This window comes from Oncorhynchus clarkii, chromosome 10 (assembly GCF_045791955.1).
Source record: "Oncorhynchus clarkii lewisi isolate Uvic-CL-2024 chromosome 10, UVic_Ocla_1.0, whole genome shotgun sequence".
NCBI lineage: Eukaryota > Metazoa > Chordata > Actinopteri > Salmoniformes > Salmonidae > Oncorhynchus > Oncorhynchus clarkii.
This window is the reverse complement of record NC_092156.1, coordinates 55751076-55764810: the sequence shown is the minus strand read 5'-3', so window position 1 is coordinate 55764810 and position 13735 is coordinate 55751076. Positions and strand designations below refer to the sequence as shown.

At 40.8% G+C, this 13735-nt stretch overlaps 1 protein-coding gene across 1 annotated transcript; it reads right to left on the bottom strand.

Moving 5' to 3' along the window:
• Window positions 1-4846: 4846 nt before the first annotated feature.
• LOC139419273 (C-type lectin domain family 4 member M-like) lies at window positions 4847-13278 on the bottom strand. The gene is made up of 4 exons (XM_071169227.1): window positions 13176-13278; window positions 12378-12494; window positions 5048-5172; window positions 4847-4951 (listed from the first exon to the last, which is right to left on the bottom strand). Exons 1-4 carry the CDS (start codon window positions 13276-13278, stop codon window positions 4847-4849), a joined length of 450 nt encoding a protein of 149 aa, XP_071025328.1.
• Window positions 13279-13735: the final 457 nt, after the last annotated feature.

The window sequence follows — 13735 nt, the reverse complement described above, 5'->3', positions numbered from 1 at the left end:
GGAAAGTCAGCTAAGAACAAAATCAAATTTGCAATGACTGCCTACCAAAAGGCAAATGCCTCGTGCGGGGACGTGGGCCTGGTAATAAAATAAATACAATATAAATATAGGACAAAACACACATCACAACAAGAGAGACACAACACAACCTAAAGAGAGACCTAAGACAATAACATAGCAAGGCAGCAACACATGACAACACAGCATGGTAGCAACACAACATAACACCATGGTTGCAACACGACATGGTAGCAGCACAAAATATAGTACAGACATTATTGGGCACATCAACAGCACAAAGGTCAAGAAGGTAGAGACAACAAGACAGCACACAAATCAGCAACCACTGTGAGTAAGAGTGTCCATGGTTGAGTCTTTGAATTAAGAGATTAAGATAAAACTGTCCAGTTTGAGTGTTTTTTGCAGCGAACTGAAAAGAGGAGCGATCCAGGGATGTGTGTGTGCTTTGGGGACCTTTAACAGAATGTGACTGGCAGAACGGGTGTTGTATGTTGGGGGATGAGGGCTGCAGTAGATATCTCAGATAGTGGGGAGTGAGGCCTAAGAGGGTTTTATAAATAAGCATCAACCAATGGGTCTTGCGACGGTTATACAGAGATTACCATTTTACAGAGTATAGAGTGCAGTGATGTGTCCTATAAGGAGCATTGGTTGCAAATTTGATGGCTGAATGGTAAAGAACGTCTAGCCGCTCGAGAGCACCCTTACCTGCCGATCTATAAATTATGTCTCCGTAATCTAGCATGGGTAGGATGGTCATCTGAATCAGTGTTAGTTTGGCAGCTGGGATGAAAGAGGAGCAATTTCGATAGAGGAAACCAAGTCTAGATTTAACATTAGCCTGCAGCTTTGATATGTGCTGAGAGAAGGACAGTGCACCGTCTAGCAACACTCCCAAGTACTTGTATGAGGTAACTACCTCAAGCTCTAAACCCTCAGAGGTAGTTATAACACCTGTGGGACGAGCGACATTCCTCTTACCAAACCACATGACCTTTGTTTTTGAGTTGTTCAGAAAAAGGTTTAGGGTAGAAAATGCCTGTTGGACACTAAGAAAGCTTTGTTGCACAAAATCCGGGTTAGGGGCCAGCTGGGTATAAGACTGCATATAAATGAATGAGAAAGCTTCCTACTGCCTGAACTATTGTTGTTGATGTAAATTGAGAAGAACGTGGGGCCTAGGATTGAGCCTTGGGTTACTCCTTGATGACAGGCTGTGGCTGAGACAGCAAAATTTCTAACTTTAAACACTGCACTCTTTGAGAGAAGTAGTTAGCAAACCAGGCCAAAGACCCCTCAGAGACACCGATACAAGAATGGAATGGTCTACCGAATCAAAAGCTTTGGCCAAGTCAATATAAATAGCAGCACAATATTGTTTAAAATCAAGGGGAATGGTGACATCATTGAGGACAGTTAGGATCAGTTTTATCTCCCCTTTAAATAAAGGATGTTCCGTGGCTGCCTTCCAAGCAATGGGAACCTCCCCAGAGAGGAGAGAGGTTAAAAAGCCTGGATAAAGGCTTGGTGACGATAGTGGCAGCAACCTTAAAGAAGAAAGGGTCTAAACCATCTGACCCAGATGTTTTTTGGGGGTGAAGTTTAAAAAGTGCCTTTAGCACCTTGGACTCGGTGACTGCCTGCAGGGAGAAACTTTGTAGCGGGGCAGTGGAAAAAGGGGAGAAGCATCGTGGATAGTCGCATTAGAAGGTGTGGGAGATGAGGAAATGTTGGACGGACAAGGAGGTATGGCTGAGTCAAATAGGAATCCTGACTTAATGAAGTGGTGATTAAAGAGCTCAGCCATGTTCTTCTTGTCAGTAACATCCACATCATCAACATTAAGGGACATGGGCAGCTGTGAGGAGGAGGGTTTATTCGCTACTTTTTTAACTGTTTCCCAGAACTTCTTGGGGTTAGACCCACAGAGAGAGAGCTGCTCCTTAAAGTAACTAACTTTGGCCTTACGGATAGCCTGAGTGCACTTATTTCTCATTTGCTTGAACGAGAGCCAGTCAGCTTGAGTATGCGTGTGCCAAGCCTTTCGTCAAATGCAATTCTTGACGTGTTGTAACTCCGCACGATCACGGTCGATCCTGTGGATGAACCTGTTTTTAATTCTCATTTTCTTTATGGGGGCGTGTTTGTTAACAATACCACAGAAAATTTTAAAAAAGATTGTTCAAGGTCCAAGGTTCACTTCTCTCCCACTGTCGCTTTTCTTTCTCCTCAGTAACTAGTGACTGATCTGTAGCTGGTCTCTCTCTTCATTCAGAGTGTTGTAGCTTGTCTGTAACTGGTCTGTCTCTTTCTAAAACTGGTCTCTGTCTTCAGTCAGTGTTTTGTAACTGGTCTGTATTTGGTCTCTTTCTGCAGGTGAGTTGGTCTTGTAAACTAAGAAGACTCTTTCTGCAGATGAGTTTGTCTTAAAACTAAGAAATCAAATCATCAAATCAAATTTTATTTGTCACATACACATGGCTAGCAGATGTTAATGCGAGTGTAGCGAAATGCTTGTGCTTCTAGTTCCGACAATGCAGTAATAACCAACAAGTAATCTAGCTAACAATTCCAAAACTACTACCTTATAGACACAAGTGTAAGGGGATAAAGAATATGTACATAAGGCTATATGAATGAGTGATGGTACAGAGCGGCATAGGCAAGATACAGTAGATGGTATTGAGTGCAGTATATACATATGAGATGAGTATGTAAACAAAGTGGCATAGTTAAAGTGGCTAGTGATACATGTATTACATAAAGATGCAGTAGATGATATAGAGTACGGTATATAAATATACATATGAGATGAATAATGTAGGGTATGTAAACTTTATATTAGGTAGCATTGTTTAAAGTAGCTTGTGATATATTTTACATCATTTCCCATCAATTCCCATTATTAAAGTGGCTGGAGTTGAGTCAGTGTGTTGGCAGCAGCCACTCAATGTTATTTCAAAGAGAAAAATTGTGTGTGTGTTAGGTTGACCTCCTGGTCCGTTCTTTGGAGAAGTGTCTTCTACCTCTTTGTCTTGGTGCTGGTCTCATGGTCTCTCGGTGTCTGCACTGACGTAGATGTCCACAATCCTCTCCTCAGCTTCACTTCTGTCAAACTTGACCTTCTTGGTTACATCTGGCTTGTCAAGAACGGCATCAGACATCTCCAACAATTCATTGTGTTTTCTGACTATATACTATACAGCAATGTCTACTCAGGTTCTGAACATATCACTGCCCCTGTGTCTGATTTGTGTCCATTTCTGAGACGTTTTTGATATGTTGTCCCCAGGAGAAAGGGAAATGTTAAAAGAGGAAGATAAAGTAACATGGTGGTTGAGGTTGGGACATGTTATTTTCCTTTAAACATATTCATCTGATTCCTGAGTAGGTAGTGTAGACTTACCAGACCTGGGATGAAATACTGTATGAAAATATGAGAATAGCTTGCCAAGGAGAACTTCCAAATGGACAAATTCGAGGTAAAAAGGAGTTGGAGCAGTCAACAACAAGACAGATTGATTTCTTATTGCTCACTTTAATACATTGTACAGGATGCGAACAGGTGACTGACATTTCAACATAAAGCTGACATCTTCCTCAGAGTGACCTGACCATTGCACATAAATACTATTTATAGCCTTGCGGCCCATTGAGACACAACAATGTAAAATAATTCTAATGATAATATGTTCCAAGGTAAACTGCAAATTATAGCACAAAATAATAAGATAAACAGTGTGTCTTGTTAATCAATAGGCCATGTCAAAATGTACATTTGGGTGTCTGTGAATTCTGAGACTACGAGACCTAATAAATGAATCCAGTGTCTAAGGAGTACTACCAGAATGCCTCTCTATATGAAATTATTTTAAATACTTCTGTTGCAACAGAAAAGCCCCAGTACCCACCTGGCTCTGAAGGCAGGCTAAAGCAAACGATCAAAGCTTTTGAACGATTTCAAGTTGTATTTGAACCCAGGTCTCACACTTATCTGATGTGCACCTATCAGGAGTCGACTGTACTGACTTAACAACCTCATACTGGTCCTTTCTATCTGTTCTAATGCAGCTGTTTACTTTTAGTGTTGTTGTGTCTCAATCATTGTCTGTGTCTGATGTGTCCATCATTTAACTACTGAAGACAGGAAGCTACTAATGCATCCCAGGAAGTACTGTAAATGGGAATTTGATTTATATGTTCAGAATGAAAAAAACATAAATGAGTAGGGATGGAGACAGAGGGAGAGTCAGAGAGAGTCATAGAGAGAGATAGAAAAGGGGAGATGGTGGATGGGTAGTTGTTACTGTGAGTTATTGTTACACAACTCACAAATCCAGATACGTTTTTGTGCACAATTTAAATCATTCCATGTCTTTTCAGGCTGGTCTTGTCCATTTTGTAATTCAACACAGTCCTCCCCCGGAAAGGTTGAAACACTTCGTCCATTATTAGGCTGGTCGATTATCCAGTAACTATGTTAACAACACAGAGAACCAGACAGTCACACTGTCAGTAAAACATCATCCTAAATAAAAGACATAATGCCTGTGTTTCTTCAGCTTTAAAGCCACACGCTGTCTGATGTGGGCCACCAACAAAAAGTGAAAAACGTATATATATATATATATATATATATATATATATATATAGTGTCAAAAAAAATTCTTTTTAGTTTCTTGAAGAAAATAATGCTTGGTTTCTATGATTCATCTATAGAGCTCATTGAATGACATCTATGAAGGGAAACATTTATTTTTATGAAGATGATCTGAAGCAATGTCATTTGTTTTCAAAGTCTCCATATCACAACTGGTCAAATCTCTCACCTTGTTATCTGTGGTGTGCCGTCTACCCATTTCCAGGACCCCTCAGTCTCGTTGTCAGTCAGACCGATCCAGGCTCTCTTGTTGAAGGCAAAGAGAAATCTCTGTTGTTGAGAAAGATAAATTAATACTGATCAAAATATGTTTATCATGTCTCTCTCTCTCTCTATGTATTTATCTCTCTCCCCCCACTCTCTCACCTGTTTCTCTCTGCTGTTTACGATCACCAGGTCTGCTCCTCTCTCCACACAGTCCTGTCTGCTCTCACTCCAGGTTTTAATCTCAGAAGAGACGAAGTACCAACAGGATTCAAACTTGTTCCAGCCTTCAGAACAGGTTAGTTAAAACATTCATTGGCATCTCATTATTCTTCACTCATTAATGAAAGAATATTAAAAAAACATTTTTAGTACGCGTTCAGGGCCGTAACCAGGGATTGAATTTTAGTGAGGTCGTAAAACAGCGGGATTAATTGTTTTGAAACTTCCCAAAAAGTACTGCATTTCTATGTAATAAAAAAACTTTCAAATGCTATTTGGAGCACAGCAAAACAATCAAAAATGACTCCAGCCTTTATCACCTTGGCTGCTGTAGGTTCATTCACCTCAGTTGATCTACAAACACACAGCCTAATAGCTATGCAACAGTAATGTTATACGAGAAATGAGACTACGAGAACATGAATATGAGAAATGAGTCACACTGAGTCACACTGTTCAGTCAGTTGTATTGTTGAAATGCGTAATTCATCATCTCTTTACATAGATATGGCTTTTCTCAACTGACATTGCGTTCACATTTGAATTCCATGCATGACTAATCAAGCTCCGCACAAACAGATGATCATGTTATCATATTCACATAAATGATTTGAATATTACTAAGGATTCTGTATTAATATCAGTGATGTTGTGGTTAGAAAAAGATGTGTAATAGATAAACTATAAACTCCGTGGTGATCGAGATAAGAAGAACAACCAGTGATATAAAGGAAATGTAGGACTATTTTACACCTGCATTGTTAGCATTTTGAGTGCATTTAAATGTAGGCCTACGGGGAAGATAGGCCATGTGAATATGTTCATATTTAAACACATCTTCTTTTCTTTTAGTTCCTAACTTCTTTGATACAGATTTAGTCAGGGGACCCCATATGGGACCCCAACCCTAAGTTTTGGAACCACTGTATTAACCTCTCTCCGCCTTGCTTCCTCTCTCTCTCTGTTTCCTCTGCTTCCTCCTGCATGCATTGCAGCCTTCATCAGCCTCAACACTGAGCGCCACATCACTGTCTGTCTCAGTAGACTAATCTTTGTAAAGCAAAGTTATTATGAGAGCTTAGTAGCCTATTTGGTGATACTGCTGAGGTGGGCTCCTTTTAACGTTACCATCTTACTTCATCCTTCTAGCTGGCTAAGTAATACTAGCCAGAGCCCTTCAACATTACTTATACTACCTAGAGCACTTATACATTACTTATACTACCCAGAACCCTTCAACATTACTTATACTACCCAGAGCCCTCCAACAAGACTTATACTACCCAGAGCACTTATACATTACTTATACTACCCAGAGCCCTTCAACATTACTTATACTACCCAGAGCACGTATACATTACTTATACTACCCAGAGCCCTTCAACATTACTTATACTACCCAGAGCCCTTCAGCATTACTTATACTACCCAGAGCACTTCAACATGACTTATACTACCCAGAGCCCTTATACATTACTTATACTACCCAGAGCCCTTCAACATTACTTATACTACCCAGAGCACTTCAACATTACTTATACTACCCAGAGCCCTTCAACATTACTTATACTAACCAGAGCACTTCAACATTATGTATCCTACCCAGAGCCCTTATACATTACTCACACTACCCAGAGCCCTTCAACATTACTTATACTACCCAGAGCCCTTCAACATTACTTATACTACCCAGAGCCCGTCAACATGACTTATACTACCCGGAGCACTTCAACATGACTTATACTACCCAGAGCACTTCAACATGACTTATACTACCCAGAGCCCTTCAACATTACTTATACTACCCAGAGCACTTCAACATGACTTATACTACCCAGAGCACTTATACATTACTTATACTACCCAGAGCCCTTCAACATTACTTATACTACCCAGAGCCCGTCAACATTACTTAAACTACCCAGAGCACTTATACATGACTTATACTACCCAGAGCCCTTATACATTACCTATACTACCAAGAGTCCTTCACCATTAATTATACTACCCAGAGCCGGTCAACATTACTTATACTACCCAGAGCACTTCAACATGACTTAAACTACCCAGAGCACTTATACATGACTTATACTACCCAGAGCCCTTATACATTACCTATACTACCAAGAGTCCTTCACCATTAATTATAATACCCAGAGCCGGTCAACATTACTTATACTAACCAGAGCCCTTCAACATTACTTATACTACCCAGAGCACTTATACATTACTTATACTACCCATAGCCCTTCAACATTACTTATACTACCCAGAGCACTTCAACATTATTTACACTACCCAGAGCCCTTATACATTACTTACACTACCCAGAGCCCTTCAACATTACTTATACTACCCGAGCCCTTCAACATTACTTATACTACCCAGAGCCCTTCAGCATGACTTATACTACCCAGAGCACTTCAACATGACTTATACTACCCAGAGCACTTATACATTACTTATACTACCGAGAGCCCTTCAACATTACTTATACTACCCAGAGCCCGTCAACATGACTTATACTACCCAGAGCCCTTCAACGTTACTTATACTACCCAGAGCCCGTCAACATGACTTATACTACCCAGAGCCCTTCAACGTTACTTATACTACCCAGAGCCCTTCAACATACTTATACTACCCAGAGCCCTTATACATTACCTATACTTCCAAGAGTCCTTCACCATTACTTATACTACCCAGAGCCGGTCAACATTACTTATACTACCCAGAGCCAATCAACATGACTTATACTACCCCGAGCCCTTCAACATTACTTATACTACCCAGAGCACTTATACATTACTTATACTACCCAGAGCCCTTCAACATTACTTATACTACTAAGAGCCCTTCAACATTACTTATACTACCCAGAGCACTTATACATTACTTATACTACCCAGAGCACTTCAACGTGACTTATACTACCCAGAGCACTTCAACGTGACTTATACTACCCAGAGCCCTTTAACATTACTTATACTACCCAGAGCACTTAAACATTACTTATACTAGCCAGAGCCCTTCAACATTACTCATACTACCCAGAGCACTTATACATTACTTATGCTACCCAGAGCCCTTCAACATTACCTATACTACCCAGAGCCATTCAACATTACTTATACTACCCAGAGCACTTATACATTACTTATACTACCCAGAGCCCTTCAACATTACTTATACTACCCAGAGCACTTCAACATTATTTATCCTACCCAGAGCCCTTATACATTACTCACACTACCCAGAGCCATTCAACATTACTTACACTACCCAGAGCCCTTCAACATTACTTATACTACCCAGAGCCCGTCAACATGACTTATACTACCCGGAGCCCTTCAACATGACTTATACTACCTAGAGCACTTATACATTACTTATACTACCCAGAGCCCTTCAACATTACTTATACTACCCAGAGCACTTCAACATGACTTATACTACCCAGAGCACTTATACATTACTTATACTACCCAGAGACCTTCAACATGACTTATACTACCCAGAGCCCTTCAACATTACTTATACTACCCAGAGCACTTCAACATGACTTAAACTACCCAGAGCACTTATACATGACTTATACTACCCAGAGCCCTTATACATTACCTATACTACCAAGAGTCCTTCACCATTAATTATACTACCCAGAGCCGGTCAACATTACTTATACTACCCAGAGCACTTCAACATGACTTAAACTACCCAGAGCACTTATACATGACTTATACTACCCAGAGCCCTTATACATTACCTATACTACCAAGAGTCCTTCACCATTAATTATACTACCCAGAGCCGGTCAACATTACTTATACTACCCATAGCCCTTCAACATTACTTATACTACCCAGAGCACTTCAACATTATTTACACTACCCAGAGCCCTTATACATTACTTACACTACCCAGAGCCCGTCAACATGACTTATACTACCCAGAGCCCTTCAACGTTACTTATACTACCCAGAGCCCGTCAACATGACTTATACTACCCAGAGCCCTTCAACGTTACTTATAGTACCCAGAGCACTTCACCATGACTTATACTACCCAGAGCACTTACACAATACTTATACTAGCCAGAGCCCTTCAACATTACTTATACTACCCAGAGCACTTCAACATTATTTATACTACCCAGAGCCCTTATACATTACTTACACTACCCAGAGCCCTTTAACATTACTTATACTGCCCGAGCCCTTCAACATTACTTATACTACCCAGAGCCCGTCAACATGACTTATACTACCCAGAGCCCTTCAACATGACTTATACTACCCAGAGCACTTCAACATGACTTATACTACCCAGAGCACTTATACATTACTTATACTACCCAGAGCCCTTCAACATTACTTATACTACCCAGAGCCCGTCAACATGACTTATACTACCCAGAGCCCTTCAACGTTACTTATACTACCCAGAGCCCGTCAACATCACTTATACTACCCAGAGCACTTATACATTACTTATACTACCCAGAGCCCTTCAACATTACTTATACTACCCAGAGCACTTATACATGACTTATACTACCCAGAGCCCTTATACATTACTCACACTACCCAGAGCCATTCAACATTACTTATACTACCCAGAGCCCTTCAACATTACTTATACTACCCAGAGCCGGTCAACATGACTTATACTACCTAGAGCACTTATACATTACTTATACTACCCAGAGCCCTTCAACATTACTTATACTACCCAGAGCCCGTCAACATGACTTATACTACCCAGAGCCCTTCAACATTACTTATACTACCCAGAGCACTTATACATTACTTATACTACCCAGAGCCCTTCAACATTATTTATACTACCCAGAGCCCTTCAACATGACTTATACTACCCAGAGCCCTTCAACATTACTAATACTACCCAGAGCACTTCAACATGACTTAAACTACCCAGAGCACTTATACATGACTTATACTACCCAGAGCCCTTATACATTACCTATACTACCAAGAGTCCTTCACCATTAATTATACTACCCAGAGCCGGTCAACATTACTTATACTACCCAGAGCCCTTCAACATTACTTATACTACCCAGAGCACTTATACATTACTTATACTACCCATAGCCCTTCAACATTACTTATACTACCCAGAGCACTTCAACATTATTTATACTACCCAGAGCCCTTATACATTACTTACACTACCCAGAGCACTTATACATTACTTATACTACCCAGAGCCCTTCAACATTACTTATACTACCCAGAGCCCGTCAACATGACTTATACTACCCAGAGCCCTTCAAAGTTACTTATACTACCCAGAGCCCTTCAACATTACTTATACTACCCAGAGCACTTCAACATTATTTATCCTACCCAGAGCCCTTATACATTACCAATACTACCAAGAGTCCTTCACCATTAATCATACTACCCAGAGCCGGTCAACATTACTTATACTACCCAGAGCCCTTCAACATGACTTGTACTACCCAGAGCCCTTCAACATGACTTATACTACCCAGAGCACTTAGACATTACTTATACTACCCAGAGCCCTTCAACATAACTTATACTACCCAGAGCCCTTATACATTACCTATACTACCAAGAGTCCTTCACCATTACTTATACTACCCAGAGCCGGTCAACATTACTTATACTACCCAGAGCCCTTATACATTACCTATACTACCAAGAGTCCTTCACCATTACTTATACTACCCAGAGCCGGTCAACATTACTTATACTACCCAGAGCCCTTCAACATTACTTATACTACCCAGAGCACTTCTACATTACTTATACTACCCAGAGCACTTATACATTACTTATACTACCCAGAGCCCTTCACCATTACTTATACTACCCAGAGCCCTTCAACATTACTTATACTACCCAGAGCCCTTCAACATTACTTATACTACCCAGAGCACTTATACATTACTTATACTACCCAGAGCCCTTCAACATTACTTATACTACCCAGAGCCCTTCAACATTACATATACTACCCAGAGCCCTTCGACATTACTTATACTACCCAGAGCACCTCAACATTACTTATACTACCCAGAGCCCTTCAACATTACTTATACTACCCAGAGCCCTTATACATTACTTATACTACCCAGCGCTCTTATACATTACCTATACTTCCCAGAGCCCTTATACATTACTTATACTACCCAGAGCCCTTCAACATTACTTATACTAACCAGAGCCCTTCAACATTACTTATACTACCCCGAGCCCTTCAACATTACTGCAATAAAAGTCCCTGCTTCATAATCTTACTGACATGATGACAGATTACTACTAATGTATTGCTTATTTATTTCAAATGAATGGAAGTTCTGCTATTCTTTCACATGGTGTTATAGCAATGAGTTTGTGACGTATTGACTGTAAGACTAACGCATTGATGTTATGGATACCTGTGTGATTGTGACTCTGTCTGTTACTGTGTTTGTGGAGGGTAATCTGAAAAACATGACTGACTGACATATCTATAAGCGACTATTTAATAGTTTTGTACTCATTCTCAGAGATTCAACTTGTATTTGTTTGGGGATGTCTGTAGACACGAAAGGAGATGCTGGTCGGTTTTAAAATGTACTTTTGTCTGGCATCTCGGAAACACAGTCAGCAGCGTCTCTAGTGTCTACTTGAGCGGACTACGAGCTGGGGTAGGTCGTTTCCCGTCTCAGGCCCTCGGCCAGTGCTGTGAGAGGGAGGAGTTAGCCGTTTGAGAAAGTGGTGAAAGTGCTGCTTAAAAGGCAAATCCAGGATGCAAGTCCGGGTTGACTTTGGCAAACTTAACAATAAACCGATGTTCTTGATTCCACTCGTTTTCAAAGACGAGCGATTAGAACTCAGTCAGATCAAGAATCTATTTCATTCATTTTTCTCATTAGAAACAGTTACTGAGGTCAGCACCTCAATGTCCTCATGTAGCTCCGGCCCTGTGCATATCGAACATGTACAGTTAATGTTATGATCGAGTGTTAGGTAAACTCACCCGGATTAGAAAACGTCCCCATACAGTCTATCTCCTTCTGGAGCTGGTCTCTCTCTATAATCAGGTCATTGTAACTGGTCGGTAGCTGGTCTCTCTCTTCAGTCAGACTGTCTGCTAAAAGAGGACAGAATATATTGGATGTGGTTTGCCAGTCATTGAACCATGTCTAACATAGGAAGCACTTAGCTAAACAGAACAACATTCATCGGTTGTCAAAGTCTGATATAATGTAATGATTAAATAACAATACACTCACAGACTAGTCGCAGGGAGATGTTGAGAGCGACTTGTAGAACACACAGCACCCCAAAGCTTACAGCAACCATCCCGTAGAGTCTTCTCCCTGAACCGTCAGGTGCTGGGGAGATACACACTGGTGTGAAAACACACGGACACACAGCAGAGTGCAGTTTCATCATGATCAGCTTCAAGAGGATCGTTTCTCACAGCTGTCTTGTGGTATTTTATTAGGATCCCCTTTAGCTGTTGCGATAGCAGCAGCTACTCTTCCCTGGGATCCACAGGATTTGACTGTATGAGTATGACATGTTGGAACCTCTGAATACACTGAAAACATACATGCCTTTGCATATCTAAATGTGGGGTAAAATAATAACTTTTCCACTGGGACTTTTCTGTTTTTGCGTCATGTGTTTGTATGTCTTGGTCGTTGTGTGTGTGTGTGTGTGTGTGTGTGTGTGTGTGTGTGTGTGTGTGTGTGTGTGTGTGTGTGTGTGTGTGTGTGTGTGTGTGTGTGTGTGTGTGTGGTTAGTGGTGTAGAGCAGGTCTGAGCAAGGCCCCCCACACCCAACCTGGGAGGGGTGTCTTTTTTTTGCCATGGGGAAGAGAGAAAATATTGCTGGTCTAGAGCACATTTCCTGCTATTCTACACATTTTGCCATGAGGCTGAGAGAAATGTAACAGTTTTAAAGCTAATTTCCTGTAATATAAAAACACAATATTCAAAGCTTATGACATGTTCATTTAGTCTCTGTGGGGTGAGGGGCCCCAAAGCTTCTGTGTGTGAGTGTGATAGAGTTTTCTGTGTTCTTACCTGGGGGATGTGTCTCAGTTGTCACTCTCCTCATTGCTCCATTCTGGTTTCCTTCAATAACCTTGTCAATTTCAACAACCTCTTTGTTGACGTAGTCATCCATCTTAACTAACTGTTTGATAACCTTTCTAACTGACTTGTAATGGTAATATCTACTGTATGATTCTAACTGTACTGACAAGTAGTTGAGTAGTAGCTCTGATGTGTGACTTCACCTGGTACCTCTCTGAGCTCTGTCTCTGGTCCACTGCAGGTAATATAATGTTGAGTATCCAACCACCTTCAAGCAGGAACATAGACCTGACAGGATCATCTAACAGAGTGATAGAACATAAGAGCTGCAGGACAACAAATAGTGACAAGTGCAACCTTTCAGCCAATCACTTTGCGAGGAATGTTGGTTGTTTCTGCAGCCTTCAAACGGGGGGCACGTTATGGCTCAAACTCTTTATCGCACTGATGACCATTTATGGGCATTTATTTTGTAACAACGCTGTCTCTGTGCGAAATCAGTGTGAAGAGATATTATGAAGTTTCTGTGGAAAATGTCTTCATCAGAG